Source organism: Perna viridis, chromosome 13, assembly GCF_037379345.1.
Source record: "Perna viridis isolate PV_CMFRI_1.1 ecotype Kerala chromosome 13, ASM3737934v1, whole genome shotgun sequence".
In the NCBI taxonomy this organism is placed as follows: domain Eukaryota; kingdom Metazoa; phylum Mollusca; class Bivalvia; order Mytilida; family Mytilidae; genus Perna; species Perna viridis.
In genome coordinates, this window is record NC_142457.1 from 26366018 (window position 1) to 26382312 (window position 16295).

Consider the following 16295-nt stretch of genomic DNA (forward strand, 5'->3'; position numbering starts at 1 on the left):
TGTTTTCCATGTCTGGTATTTGTCTCTGGATTACATTCTTTTGATTACCACTATAACCTTGGTTCCCTTGATTACGCTTTCATTTTAAATGAATGTATATAAATGCCCAAATTGTGACTGTTTTCAAAATGAAAAAAAAAACGGCATGATATTCACAGGATTATTTACAGCCATACAGTGAAGATGTTCATAGGATAAAGTTAAGTTTCCATTCTAACATGATGTCCTTAAAAGGCTTTAGGACCACATCCAAGGTATTACTTTGATAAACATATGTCCATGGTCATAGACATATGACAGTCTTTTCTCTGTATTTTTGATCCATAGCTATCACCATTTTGTGAAACACATAGGCTGCATCGTTTAAAAGTATTGAAGAAATAACTTTTATTAGAAATTGAACATCATCACTGTACCTGCTTTGATACCAAACCTGATCCCATGAACATCATCATTGTACCTGCTGTAATACCACACCTGATCCCATGAACATCATCATTGTACCTGCTGTAATACCACACCTGATCCAATGAACATTATCATTGTACTGTCTGTACAACCACAACTGATACCCTACCTTTGTAGCACAGATAAAAGATGTTGTCACAACTTTAGCAATGACATTCATCAGATTCTTTGTTTCTTGTATGGCACCATCAACCTACAATATAATAGAAAGTTTAAATACATAATCTACAGTTTTCATACTACAGCAAAACCTGTCTAAACCAAACCCTGGATAAACCAGTAACCTGTGTGAAGGTACAATTTCAAACAGATCATTAATTATACTCAGATTATAGTCCGCATGGACATCATGAAAATGCTTGTTTCTGTCCCTTTCCTGGCCCATAATTCCTGAACACAAGCCACAACCTTAAAATTTAATCCCAGCCTTCCTTTCATGGCATGGCACCTTATAAACTAGTTTCGTAAAGATCTATATATTTATACTCAAGTTACTGTCCTGACAACTAATGTCTACTAGGGTAAAAATGCCACAAATGTGTCATACATGTATCTACAAAGGCATGCGCAAAAGGTGTTTCACATGCGTAATATGATGTTTCCTGCCACACGTACCAAATATGCATGTGAAACATGTGTCATTCATGTGTATCACATGTGCTTTTCACACATTTATCACATGCATGGCATGAAGCCTCTCTTTTACATGATGTGACATCCAATTGCACATGTGCAGCATTTTTTCCTATGTAGGGATGCCATACCACTATATGAACACAACTTACATTAAGTAGTGTCTTCATCATATCATGTTATAACTTATACATGTACTACCTTGCTGAATGTAGCAGCCTTTCCTACTGTAGAAATCTTCAATATAGAATGTAACTGTTGGCAGGAGGGTGGAATCTTCTCTAGGTAGGATACAAGTTCATCTCTGTGAGCACATACTGGTACCTAGAAAAAATAAGGAGACAAGTTCATCTTTGTGAGCACATACTGGTACCTGGAAAAAATAAGGAGGCAAGTCCATCTCTTTGAGCACATACTGGTACCTGGAAAAAAATAAAGAGACAAGTCCATATCTCTGGGCACATACTGGTACCTGGAAAAAAATAAGGAGGCAAGTCCATCTCTGTGACCACATACTGGTACCTGGAAAAAATAAGGAGACAAGTCCACCTCTGTGAGCACATACTGGTACCTGGAAAAAATAAGGAGACAAGTCCACCTCTGTGAGCACATACTGGTACCTGGAAAAAAAATAAAGAGACAAGTCCATATCTCTGGGCACATACTGGTTCCTGGAAAAAAATAAGGAAGCAAGTCCATCTCTGTTAGCACATACTGGTACCTGGAAAAAATAAGGAGACAAGTCCATCTCTGTGAGCACATATTGGTACCTGGAAAAAATAAGGAGACAAGTCCATCTCTGTAAGCATATATTCTGTATACAGTAATACAAATCTGCAAAATATAACTAAGAATAACATTCTCAATCAGTTGCAAATCAATAAGTAGCAACAGATACAAAAAGAAAACAATTATTGGAATTTATAAATATTATGTAGAGATACTCAATGTATTTTATGACAATCTGTATTTTTGGCCATATTTAATGATCCATAAAAGCCTATCAAGAGATTAAAAATTCATAGAAAATACGAAAAATGAATAACAGTGAGCACTTCTGTATTTTTTATGTGCGAAGTGTTGCTCTTTATTATTGTGGACAAGTTATTAAAAGCAAGCAAATCTCACTAACCCAAACATGTTTTCAGACAGCCTCTCAGGGAGATTGCCTTTTATCAATGAAAAATAATGAGACACCAAAATGCAACATTCTTTAAAGAAGTATTTACCCATGCTCAAAAGCATGCGTGAATTTTCCTCACACAAATTACTACCTTCTCTGTCTCTGTGTTTGCATTGCAGATAGACTAAATTGGGATAATGTGTTAAAACATGTGGAAATTTTACATTTCTATCAGGGTTTTTCGGATAGAGAGGTAGTAATGTTTACATTAATAAGGCAGTGATGCAATTTTGACTGTCATCAATGTTATCACATATCCAATAAAAATGTCAAAATCAGCTATTTAGAAGTAGCTTCAAATATCACCTGTCACACAATTTTGGCATTTTATGTAGGAAGTTAACAAGTTAACAGAAAAATTTATCGAAAAAGTCAAATGGAATAAAAAAGCCAACTATTTTGTTTGTTTGTTTTTTTCATTTGCTATCTGGGAGTTTTAAGTGTAAGTCTTTGTAAGAATCAGGCAAAATGGGGAATATTAGAAGCATGTATGTCAAAACCCCACCAATCTATCTGCCAATATAATTTCACTCAAGGATGCTTTCATTAAGTGAAAACATCATTCTTTAATCACTGCATTACTTGGATTTGCTGATAATTTTTTTAAAAGAATGTTAGAAAAATGAGGTTTTGACAGAGTTATCTGCACTTGAACTGTTCATTTTCAGTACATTTAAAAGAATTCATAACTCAAATTACCAAAATGATGTGTGATATCTTGTTTTTCCCCATCATAATGATGGTGCAAATAGTCAAATATAACTTTCAAATAGTTGTGAATATTTTTCATACCATGTTTCATTCTTACAGACATTGACATTTAAGGAGTTTTAAACCATAAATAAATAAGGGGGTAGATTCAATTCACTTGTAAAATGTCTCGTAGGTTGACTGGCAGGATTTACTCAGCCCTTAGTAGTGCATGGATAGATAACCTAATTAGTAAGTGTTAGTCAAACAATTTTTTTATATTTATAATGAAAAATCCTAAACGATTCCAGATTCATTTAATAATTTCCTTGGAAATTCCATGGAAAACCATTTCTCAATTTTCCATGAACAATTAAAATTCCATAGAATTTATAATTTCCATGGAATTCCATGGACAATAGTCATTTCTATGGAGAACTGGCACAAGGAATTCCATAGAAAGTTTAAAAGCAAAATATTTAAATTTCCTTTTTATCTTTTTACAAACACCTTAAAATCCTGGTTAATTGAATGGCCGTTTTTTAAGTATCAAACCTACCCTCTCAACAAACTCTCTAACAGACTTATACAGTTTGTAGCCCTCCTCAGAGAAGTATTCTGCCTGCACAAACAGGTCCTGTGTGGTCTTTAGTGGTCCCTCTCCTCTCGTGAACAGGTACATAGAGAATGCCATACTCGACATATTCTTGGCTCTCTTGACTATATCATTGTCTGGTTCCTCCCATTTTTCTGTTTCAGCATCCATTTCTGAAGTGATCAATTTCATCTCCAGTCCCAGTTTGGCAATTTTAGCTTGTTCCTAAAGATAAGAAAATGGTATTTATCAGAACAAAAATAACTTGAAACACTGTGTATAAAACTTACAAAGGATACCCAAGCCACCAACATATTTTCATGCTGACTTAAGTTCAAAGACCAAGGTTATTTAAAGGTCATGAATGTATTGGACACATTGTCTTATGGTGATTCACCCACACACCAAAAATAGAAAGCTATATGAAAAGACAAAAAGTTGTGTCCCAGACACAAATCCATAATTAAAAACCCATAATTTTGACCTTGTGGTCAAGGTTCAAGATCATATAAAGGTCATGAAAGTTCGTGACACAATAATTGCATGGTCATACACCCAGGTACCAAATATAGTATGCCTATGGCATAGAACAAATAAGTACAGACACAAATGCACAGACAGACAGACAGATAGCAATTCATATAACGACCTGAACGTCATCCCCGAGGGGCTATAATATATGAAAAATGTTCATGAATGGGTAAGAGTAGCCACAAAGCAATTTTCAATAAAATTGAGGGCCAATTATACTACTAAATGTACCCTGACCTTTCCTATTGGAAACATTTTCATTTATTCTACTGTTTACAGAGTTATTCATTGATATCATTCCATTAGCTAAAATGGCATATAAACTAGCAATCAATCAATCAAAATGTCTTTTTGTGTGATGGCTCAATAAATGAACCAGACCGATAAAACTGATGATTCAACTTCTTTGGATCTATATCAACTTACTTGAGAATTGCACAACTCAAGTTTTATAGGTATGCTCCAACTTTTGACTATGTTTAGTAATGTTTAATACAAATATAAAAAATTACATCAATCTAAAAAGTCATTAATGCTCATTACAGAAGCATAAATATGATATTGATGATGGAAATCAATAACAAACTTCACATCTCAAGATCACGTTTCTTTAGAAAGATCAAAGATAAAACTTATTTTCCAATTTTTTCTTCTGTCAATTACTAGAGTTGATCTCAATCCTGATCCCCTATGAACAGGTGAAAATAGCAAAATCAATTTGGAATGTAGTGTACTACATGTTATAAAAAAAAAAAATTAATGAAACTTTTTTTTACAGCTTTGTTTACATAGACTAAATCATTACTCAGCTTTTGTTTGTTCAATTATCAAAGTAAATCATATTGTCTGCATCATGTCATTATTTACCATATCAGTATCAATTATCATTTATCAATCAGTGGTTGAGTTCATGCACAATATGGTCATGAATGAAGAAAAGGCCCCAAACACTAACTCTTAATCAAATTAAGGGGGCCAATTTCAACTCTATATGTTCCTCAACTAATATATGTAGAAAAAGGAACCAAAGCCATTAAAGAGATATATGATAGGTGCTTTGTGAAGAGAGTGATAAAATTTGTATTTCTAAAAGGTAAGATAGGATGATATTAAAACTAGTCATTATTTTCACCTGTGGAAGAAGAAAAATGTTGTCAACAGAAAAGTATGAGGTACATTAAGTGTTGAAATAAGCCCCTAATTTGATTGAGAGTCCGTGTTTAGGTCCTTTTCATAATTCAATACTATAAACTGCATGAATTCAATCACTGTTTATTATTGATAATTAATACTGATATGCAGAATAATGATATGATGCGGACAGATTAATTTACTTCAATGACTGAACAAACAAATGACAAACAACGATTTAGTCTATATTGACAAGGCTGTAGAAAAAATTATGTTAAAGCCATAAAGGAGACATACGATACGAGATTAATGTGTTAAATTTTGTATTTCAAAAGGAGATAATTATAACAAATTTTTTTTTACACATTTATAATTACAATGCAACAAATAGGACATCTTTAATTAGCAAGTGCTGGAGAACACCAAGCCCTTGTGCCACACATGTAAAAAAAATATACTTAGGCCTGAGAATATTAATAACTTCAATGGTAATTCCAACCAAATTTATCGATACTCATGACATCTCAAACATTAAGAATTTTTCAACTTTTATGGCCCTGATGCAATTTTTTATTTTAACATTCCATTAAGAAGATATACAATTATCGCCAAGATTCCAAAAGTATAAAAGACAAATGAATGAACAAGAGAAACTATGTAAATATGATTGATGAGAGTGATATAAATAAACATTAGCACTGAAGCAAATTAATCTGATTGTCTGCTATCTTTGGTGCTTAAAGTACAATTGCTAAAAATTTAAAAACCAAATCAAGTTGAAATTCCCTTGAAGCATTATTTAAGTGATCACACCAAAGTAGACAGACTAAAACCAGTGGATAAACAGATTTAATCAGGTGATAGTCATTTATAATCAATGGGAGACCAACTCTATCCTCTGAACATCATCATTACATGTGCAGTAATTGGAAAATAATTATATGCTTAATTTTGGTTTAAGAGAACAAGCTCAAGTAAATCATATAAATATGTACTTGTCTAAACTGTGTTAATTCCAGCTGAACTAATTTTGACTTATCATATAACCATGTATGACAAGGACTTATTTGCTATTGGATCACTTTGCAATCAAAATTAAACTAAGTTGAAATTCCCTTAAAGCATTTTTTTCAGAGATTATACCAAAGTAGACAGACTTGAGACCAGCGGATAGACAGATATTTATTATCAGGTGACAGTAATTAAAATCAAGGTGAGAATAATTCAATCCTATGAACATCACCATTAAATGCGCTGTAATTGAAAAATAATTGTATGTTTAATGATGGGTAAAGAGAACAAGCTCAAGTAAATCATGTCTCAACTGTGTTATTTACTGCAGTATTCATCTTGACCTATCATATAACCAAGTATTACATGAAATTATTGGATCAATTAGCAATTAAAAACTAAATTAAGTTGAAATTCCCTCAAAGTGTATTTTTTTCAGAGATTATACCATGGTAGACAGACTGAAACTAGTAGATAAAAAAAGAAAAAAACAGGTAATAGTCATTTATAATCAAGGTGAGACCAATTCAATCCCATGAATATTACCATCAAATGTGCTGTAATCGAAAAAATAATTGTACGTTTAATGATGGGTAAAGACTACAAGCTCAAGCAAATATGTACCTATTTCAACTTTGTTATTTCCAACAGAACTGGTATTGACATTTTATGTAACTCTGTATGATACGGACTTGTTGGATTGATTTTCAATCTGTCATTGAATCAAAACTCCCATGACCTCCTTAATCAATGTAGCATATATTCCTTTCATTTATGGGGGAAATGTGTATATTTTTATATTTTGTCAATAAGGGTGTTAAGAACCACATTCAATTTTCAATCCATCACTGTACCAACAATATCATGCAGATCCAGACACTGAAATGGAGGAGTGCCAGACAGGGTTCCTCAGAAAAAAGGGTTGTTAGGACAATATTTTCAGTTTTTATTTTGTAAATTTTATACATGAAAATGACAAATTTCCAATAAAAAAGGGGGTTCCAACCCCATGCACCCCCATCTAAATCTGCCGCTGATCATGACCCTCATGTACCTTATTGCATTACTTAAATAGTGAAATGGGTACTGGTACTGTTTTTGGTTCAAGGAGTAGATCGTTCAGAGAAGTTCAATAAATTCCATTCAATTTTCAATCCATCATTTCAGAAACAATTTTATGACCCATCAATATCAATGGCATTTATGGGAAAAATGTACATTTTTTTCATGAGGGTAGTCATTCTCAAAGGTTTTATGAATCACATTAAATTTTTTAATCCATTATTACAGCAGCACTCCTACGACCCTAGTTGAATACTGAAGCTTATTCCACTCATTTAAAACTTTCAATGAAAATGAGCATATTCGTGTTTATATGAGTAGTTTCTGGAAAAAGTCAAATGATCAATCCATCATTTTATCGACAATCCCATGACCATCAGTGGCAAATATTCCTTTCATTAAAGAACTTTGATGTTGAATTTCTTTAGTTATATAATGGATACATTAGTTTGAGGGGAGCAGAAGACATTTATAGATACATTACGTCCAGGAGAATAATGATTTACAATTGATTTTCAACCCTACCATTACCATCAGTGATCTGGGAACCAGCAGTAAAATACGTTCAATCTTTAAAAAAAAAAAAAAACATGTACCCTTCAAACAAGAGTTACTATTTTGTTTATTGGAACAAGTTTGAAGTGCCTATAAGACATAATTATCATTCATGCCTGCTTTTCAAAATTTTTATTTTTGCATTAAGAGAATGTCCAGGCAAAAATCAGGCAATGGGTGACACATGACAAAGTTTGTTTTCAAATTTCTTTTTACCCATTTCATGTCATAAATGCATCTTTTTTCAAAGTTGAACCTTGGTTTTTGATTAACTGCAACGATTAATGGGAAATAAATTACATAGAAAGCATTGAATTTATTGAAAAAGGGAGATAACTCTTTCATTCTGAAAAATAGTGGTTGCTTTTGAGGGGAATTTTTACATCATTTTCTGAGCCATCCATTGTCGCTTCAAAAAAAAATCTTATACTATTGGACAACTATATGATGTTAACATTATATTAGATAAAAAAATTCTGTGAGATAAAATGTATGTGCCAACCATATCATAGGAACTGCCTGTGAAGGCTGTTTTCTAAATGAACAGTCTGTTAACACTTCCAGGATCCCTAATAATTTTGGCAGCATAATGTTCATTTACACAACACTGTGACAAAGGAGAAGGTTCGGTAATGGCCAATTTTGGCCTCAAAATTTGAAATTGTTCAAAATATAGATTTTTATCGTTTTTGTACATGTTAGTGTTTGCACCAGCTAGTTAGATAAGATTAAGGCCAAAACAGAAACATATCTCGTTATTGTCTAAATTATAAAAATTCTTAAAATCTAAATATTCAGCATATTTTTGATGGTTTTTGTGAAAAACAAATGTAGCCACATGGGTGTTCATACTTGATCTTTATATATATTGTGTAGTATTGTGAGAAACAACATATATGTCAATATTTTGGATAAACATGGATGCGCCACTTCCGTTTTAGGCAGAAACCATTGTAAAATATGTGCAAAAATGCAACAAAATTGAAGATTTCACTAATATTGTGTCAATTTCGACCGCTACTAGGTCAAAAACATTCATGATATCGCCAAAATCGGTTGAGATGTATTTACTACAACCATTATCCTTACAAATAAACTAACAAGTATAGACCAAAACAAATCTTTCAATAATGTTGAAAACTGGGGCCAAAATAGGGGTTCACTGAACGGTGAACCTACTCCTTTCTTCATGTGAATTATTTGACCTCTTAATAGGATTATGCAGCTATGATACAGGCAACTAGACTGCATGAATAATTTCAATGAGTGAATCTCAACCTCCTCCATCCCCAAACGTTCAATACACAAATCATGTGAAACACTTAACTAAGATTATCTACCTTTGCAAGCATACAACAGGATCCTAATAATCCTGCTTCGTGCACATACAGTACCTGAACCGATCTATGGAACTATAACTGTGATCGGTCATCAATCTGTCAAACCAATCTTTTAGACCATTTATTGCACCAAGTAAATATATTATATGGATTTAGTTGTTTCGTTTGTCAATTTTTACATATTTACTTAAAGCAATAGATTTAAACATCAATTCAGATGACTTTAATTTTACATTTGTTATATTTTTAACAAAATACAATATGTGGATTTAACATCCTGAATTTAAGGTTAATTTGATATGGCATAATTTTGGATTCGTTTTAATGAAAATTCTCAGATTAACATGAACCGATCATCTGTCATTTCACATAATAAACTGCGATCAGACTGTTCATCAATTCGTCAGTGATCAATCGGTCAGCAGTCATCAATCCAACAAATAGTTAAGTGTATTGTTTAAGGGACTGTATACTTTCAATGAATTCACTACATGGCTTTTGAAAAATAGCACAGCATCACTTACAAGTTACATGGACACATGGATGTGTGGACTGACAGACAGGCAAGAAATTCCTAATTAAAAGATGTAGGATGGGAATTCACCACTCCCAAAAATCGAAGTTTTCCATGAATAATAAATCTCAATAATATATAAAATGCACTCATTTTTTCTTAATTGACCATATTTCATCATAAGTGAACATCATCATGCCAGAACAGGCTTTTGTTTACAAGCACAAGTCCTTCAGAAAAGTAGATTTCACCACTTTCGATTTTCAATATATCAAATCCTATCAACGACTTCAATGCACTTAAATGTAGCATGTTCCATTCAATTAAAACCAAAGATCTGTAATAAACATGAATATTTTTTGTTTACATGAATAGTTGTTTAGGAAGTTTAATGAAGCACATTTAATTCCAGTCACAGATACAACACTCCTGCAGTGATTAATGTAGCCTATTCCATTTCCATAAAAAAAATGTTCTTTCATTAATCTGCAATTTCCACGTTTTCTATTGTAAATGGGTTCAAATTAACAAAAAAGTACTTTATTACAGTGGATTCCAGTTAAATGCAAAATGTAACTGTTTTAGAATGTTATGAAATTAGCAGGAATATGAAATTAATAAATAAGAAATTATCAGACAAAGATAAGTTTTTCCTTCTGTAGGGATCAGGAGAAAAGCTTCCCAGACATAAGCTCCCCCACTAGGACAAGAGCCCCCCATTAGAAATTATTTTATCAATTATGAATAACATTTCTATTAATACCGAAAGTGTAAAATTTGATTTCTTTGGAACTTATACTATGTGGAGTGATATAAATAAAAATTTATAAATACTCACATTGTAAATTAAACTTTTATTTCATTTGGAAATTTTATATAGTACAAGTTTTAAGTTTTAGATGAATGGTATAATCAATTAGTTATAATGTATTTTGAAATTTGATCTTTTCATGATGTTCATAATTGCTTGTTTAACTACAATAATAACTTTCAATTACATGTAGTTTGAAATTGAAGTCAATCAGGAAGTATTTAATTGAAACCATTCAAGTTTTTGTTTCCATTTCTAAACAGAATTAAAAAAAAAATACAGAAACAAAAAAATGCAATACAAATATAAAAGAAACAAACAATAAAGGAAAGAAATAACATATTCACACAAAAAAAAAGAAATCTATATCTTAACATTAAGCTTATCATAAGATGGGGGGCTTTTGTCTGGGGGTCTTTTGTCCCAACGGCTTATGTCCTAGACCCCTTCTGTATAATTAAAGTGCTTCCAAATTTCAAGAGAATCCTGCAAGTAATTTAAGAGGAGCTGTTGATAATGTTACGGTGGAGTATAGCAAACTTCAAAATAACAAAGCCCAAAGTAATATTCTTTTACAGATCTTGAGATTAAATCAGAATTTCTGACAATATGTATATAATAATGGTAATCTAACACTGCATGCAAAAAGTTTCATAAGAATCTGGTGAGTAATATAAGAGGAGAGCATGCAATGTAGTGTTGGACTAATAAACCAATAGAAAGACAGGACAGACAAACTCCCAATCCTTAATCAGCAGGGGCACATGTATAAGAAAACAGTGTTTTAAGCAGGTCATGACTTACAATATTTCACACACTGCCTCCCCAGACTATTATAGCACTGTACTTTGCAGCACTACAACTTCTTAGCACTGTGCTATCAATAATTAATTTTAGTTAGAATGCACTATGGGCACTGCACTATAATTTTGGAGGAAGGCCATAAGAGCTGTGCTATGCCAGTAAGCACTGTGCTATTCCAAAATTATGGGGAGAACTCAGCCTGATTCTAACAGATCCCAAACAAAATGTAGACAGTGCAGGCAATAGCATACCATATTTTACACATTACCGAATTCTCATGAAGTCCAGTCACTAATTAGAGAGAGTGTTTTACCCAGGCAATAACCATTTTCAAAGTCTTTATGATACATTGCACAATGCCTGATTCTAACCAAGTCCAATCATTAATTAGACAGTGTTTTACCCAGACAATAACCTCTTTTTAGGTCTCAATGATATGTCACACTGCCTGATTCTAACCAATTCCAATCATTAATTAGAGAGTGTTTTACCCAGACAATAACCTCTTTTTAGGTCTCAATGATATGTCACACTGCCTGATTCTAACCAAGTCCAATCATTAATTAGAGAGTGTTTTACCCAGACAATAACCTCTTTTTAGGTCTCAATGATATGTCACACTGCCTGATTCTAACCAAGTCCAATCATTAATTATAGAGTGTTTTACCCAGACAATAACCTCTTTTTAGGTCTCAATGATATGTCACATTGCCAGATTCTTACTTAGTCCAATCATTTATTAGAGACAGTGTTTTACCCAGACAGTAACTACTTTCTAGTTCTAAATAATAGAACATACATTGCCAGACTCTTACAAAGTCCAATCATTTATTAGAGAGAGTGTTTTACCCAGACAATAACTACTTTCTAGTTCTAAATAATAGATCATACATTGCCAGATTCTTACAAAGTCCAGTCATTAATTAGAGAGAGAGTTTTCCCAGACGATAACCACTTCCTAGGTCTCAATGATACATCACACAGTAATAAACTATAGATAAATCAAGCTACCCAGGGAATGTAATGGTCTATGGAATAAGGTTAATTATACTGTTTAAAAGTCAGTCAGGAAAATTGTAAAAGCTGGTTATCTTTCTCATGAGTACCTTTGTCATCTGATATAATATCGAGCAATAATTACTCTATTGAGAAAAGTTTTTTATTGATTGATTATGGTTAAACACCCAGTGGCAGACATTTCACACATTTCAGGATGAGAACAGTTGACCAACCAAACTTCCTGTTTTGTACTGGATCATTATTTTGCTAGCTCACAGATTGCAGGAAGTCATGCACCCCACTCAGACAAATAATCTGACTCTGAGTCAACCTGTCATCACTAAATTTATCTCCTAAAATGACTACCAAATTGGAAGCTTTTGGTGTGACTTGGCTAGTGGTTGAATCCCCGAGATCACCAATGATGTTAATCGTGAATGGAAACATTCATTAAATAGTGATGAGAACTTGCCCACGATATTGTTCCAACTTTTGCTTCATAGATAATTATTTAATTCTCCTCCAAACTGAACTGAGAGGAGGTTGGCGGAAAGTGAGGTGGGTCTTACCTCTGCATCTAGCTTGATTGGTCTTGGTCCTCTCATTGATGTTCCATGCTTCTATAAATAGAAAAATTATGCATAATTAGTTCAGTAAAATATGTGATGTTAAAGACCTTAAGTTTATGACATTTGATCAATTGTAATGCATATTCCGTTAATATATATCTTCAATAAAAATAGCAAAGGAGATATACACAAAGCCAGATAGCACAAACAGTTTGAAAGACAAACTAACTAATATGTTGATAACTCGTGGACTTGTGGATCGTTATGGTGTATCCATCAACACCATGAAAACTGATTTATTCAACGGGTAATAGTTTTCCTTTCGCCGTTTGTCTACCCCGGACTTGACTTTTTATGAGCAACTTGGCGGGTGTTTCTAGAAAAGCAGAGGACGCTTACCCTACCGGTGCACCTGGTCCATGCTCCTAGTTTTTAGTGGAGTCCGAGTTGCTCATCTACTTTTGTTACTTTGTATGTATGATTTTAGTTACTTTATGTTCTTTGTTGTGTATGTCTGTTTTCCATGTCTGGTCTTTGTCCCTGGAATACATTCTTTTGATTACTGCTAAAACCTTGATTACTCTTGATAGACATGCAAAGCTAAAGGCTCAAGTAAATGCAGCTTGACACAACATACACTTTGGTCCATAAACTGTCATATGACCATCAATATCAATACATTTTCACACTATGAATTATTTGGCTATTAGTAAAAATATTACAAAAATAGTTTATCTACAATATGGTTCAAGAACAGAATTCTAATCTGTATTAAATGAGTTGACTTAACAAGAAATTGGATTTTTGCTTTTGCGATTTTCAATTCTCCTTTTATTTATCATTCTAAAGACCTTATTAACCTCGTACACACTTAGGTCTTAACTTGTTCTGGGAATTTTATCACCATAGTATCTTGCCCTCCTTTTTATTTATTATTGTTTTAAATTCTACCCCCCCCCCCAAAAAAAAAAAAAAATAAATAAAATAAAATAAATAAAAGAATCATTTGCCACTTACTTATTTTACTACATGGATTCTAAATTGCACTACCTGTTTATTATAGGGCACAAAAATTATTTCATGGTGAAACCAAATCCCACAATTTTTTTTTTCTTTCTCAGAAAATCAATTACAACAACCAATCAATCTAATTTAAAGAAAAAAACCTATAATGTAGATTTTACCTCAAAATGAGATAAAATTTTAAAAAAAAATGAGGCCATTCAAAGTTAACTAATTGGTTCTAAGGCTCTCTCTTCTGTCTGTTTAGAGAATGCATTATCATCCATTTTTATCACCTTATCAGGGCTATCTAGCTTTGGCGAAAGTTTGAAAGATCAAAGAGAAAACTTTAAAAAGAAACAGATCAAAGGAAAATGCCACAAAATAAACTTCAAAAAGCAGACTGTGTGAGAGTTAAAACAACTGCCATATCAATAAAAAACAAATAAAAATAATTTTTTTTAAAAAGGCACCCTTGTCACTTTCTGTTGAACTTTTTTTTGGAGGGGAAAAGGGGTGGGGGAGTAAAAGTGTAAAAGAAATACCTTCCTCAATAGAACAAAAAAAATCAATTTTGAATGGCCTAATCAACTTTAATTATTACACTGAGACAATATAAAATATTGATTCTTATAACATCAAAAAGTATGTTGTATAACTAAGACTTAAAGTATCTAATGTAATGCTACATTAATCAATGTCTTGTTGACCTTAATTAAATAACAGAAAATCTGGCTCCAGATAAATATCTACTGAAGACTGCAAAATAGCTTCAATCCTAAAACATCTCCACTTAAAACTGTCCATTATTTTACACCAAGTGATATAGTTAACTTCATGAAACAGAGTTTATCTTCCTATGATTCAATGACAATGACCACTACCTTCCTTAGGTAGTGAGAGCAGGACAATTGACAAAGAGCTTTAAACTTTCTATCAATCTTAGTTTAAATTACCTGAAAGAATGAAAGAAAGTTTTTAAAAAAATCTTCTTGATAATATTTAAGACATTTTATCAGGTATGTTCTGGTATGGTCACTCAATAAAGGGAAGACCTACTGCACTCCATGAAGTTAACTATTTTACTTGCTGTAACTGATTGGAACCATTAAAGCAATAAGGTTTTATTCTCATTATCTTCATGTCACAAAGATATTGATGCACTATCCCCTATTACTAGAAGACAATCAGAAATTAAACATTAATTCAAATTTGGTTTGGTGACAGCACCATCTTTCACAAAATTCAAGGTGAAAATGCCCATCATTTTGACTCATAGGAGCCATTGAAGCAATAAGGTACCAATTCAAAAAAAAATAAATAAATGACCAACCAACTATAATTACCACAAAGCATTATACAAAAAAAAACTTATATTAAAATTATTGTCAGCCCATTTCTGATCAATAAATTATGTAGTCTTCAAAACCAAACTAAGGTAGCCAAAAGGACTACCAATTACAATTTCTTGGTAGTCCTCTCTCTAATTAGGTAGGCACATGACTGCCAGACTACTGTCAGTGTTGGACCCTGAACTATGCAATATTTTATTCTGAACTCACTCTCTTAAGGAGCTCATAGTATTTCTTGCCATAGAAAAAACAGGTTATCACTAACAACAAGGACAACAGGGTGATACCATTATATGTGCAAAGCAATTTTTCGCGGTCATTTAATTACAATGAACTGGAAGCTCCTGATCCAAATAGAATTCTGAGATAACTTCGTTTCCAAGGTCAAAATATTTCTTTCAAGAAACATATTGGACTCCAAAGATCATAATTAATACGTCTCCCATTGATCAAAAAAGGTGATATCAAAACAATAGCTGAACTATGTCAAATCATTACGCTTTCAGAAATTATTTTTTTAAAATAAATTAACAGTGGTCCTCCCATATGTCAATTTCTACAAGTAATGTAAAATGTACATGAACTGGAACTGTAGTATGAGGATTTCTTTGTCGTTCATTGAAAAGCAATGGGTGGCCTTGAGCTGATATTTTTATCCTAGTGGCATTGTTGTCTTTTTGGCCCATACACCATTCCTATTCTTGTTATATGAGCTGGAAGCATTGTTACAGACTACAGAATCAAACCCTCTCTACTGCAAATAAATTATTTTTGTAAGAAACTAGCCACCACAACAAAAAACAGTCCTCAAAAATTTAATCCTCCAAAATGCACATTTTTCTATAAAAAGCACAAAAGCAGAGAGAACTGATAGATTTTCCATATAATATCAATGCTTTTACCGAAGTCAGGTCAACTGAACTTTCTACTTCTAAGTATCGGCAAAAAAATACTGAAGCATGAAAATGTCAAAATCCATGTACATGAAAATGGACTGACATGATAACAAGAAACAAAGCTATCTGTTAAAGGAAAACAAGGATTT

The 16295-nt window shown here is 32.6% G+C and overlaps 1 protein-coding gene across 2 annotated transcripts in view; it reads right to left on the bottom strand.

Annotated features, from left to right (window-relative positions):
- The window catches only part of LOC148600127 (alpha-catulin-like), a 59226-nt gene that overhangs the window by 6608 nt on the left and 36323 nt on the right, over positions 1–16295 (bottom strand). For both annotated transcript variants that reach the window (XM_088559167.1, XM_088559166.1), the window contains 4 exons: positions 12897–12947; positions 3534–3794; positions 1303–1425; positions 578–661 (listed from right to left, as the gene is read on the bottom strand). In XM_088559167.1, the coding sequence (XP_088415293.1) occupies positions 578–661; positions 1303–1425; positions 3534–3794; positions 12897–12947 (519 nt within the window). The remainder of the gene's footprint in view (positions 1–577; positions 662–1302; positions 1426–3533; positions 3795–12896; positions 12948–16295) is intronic.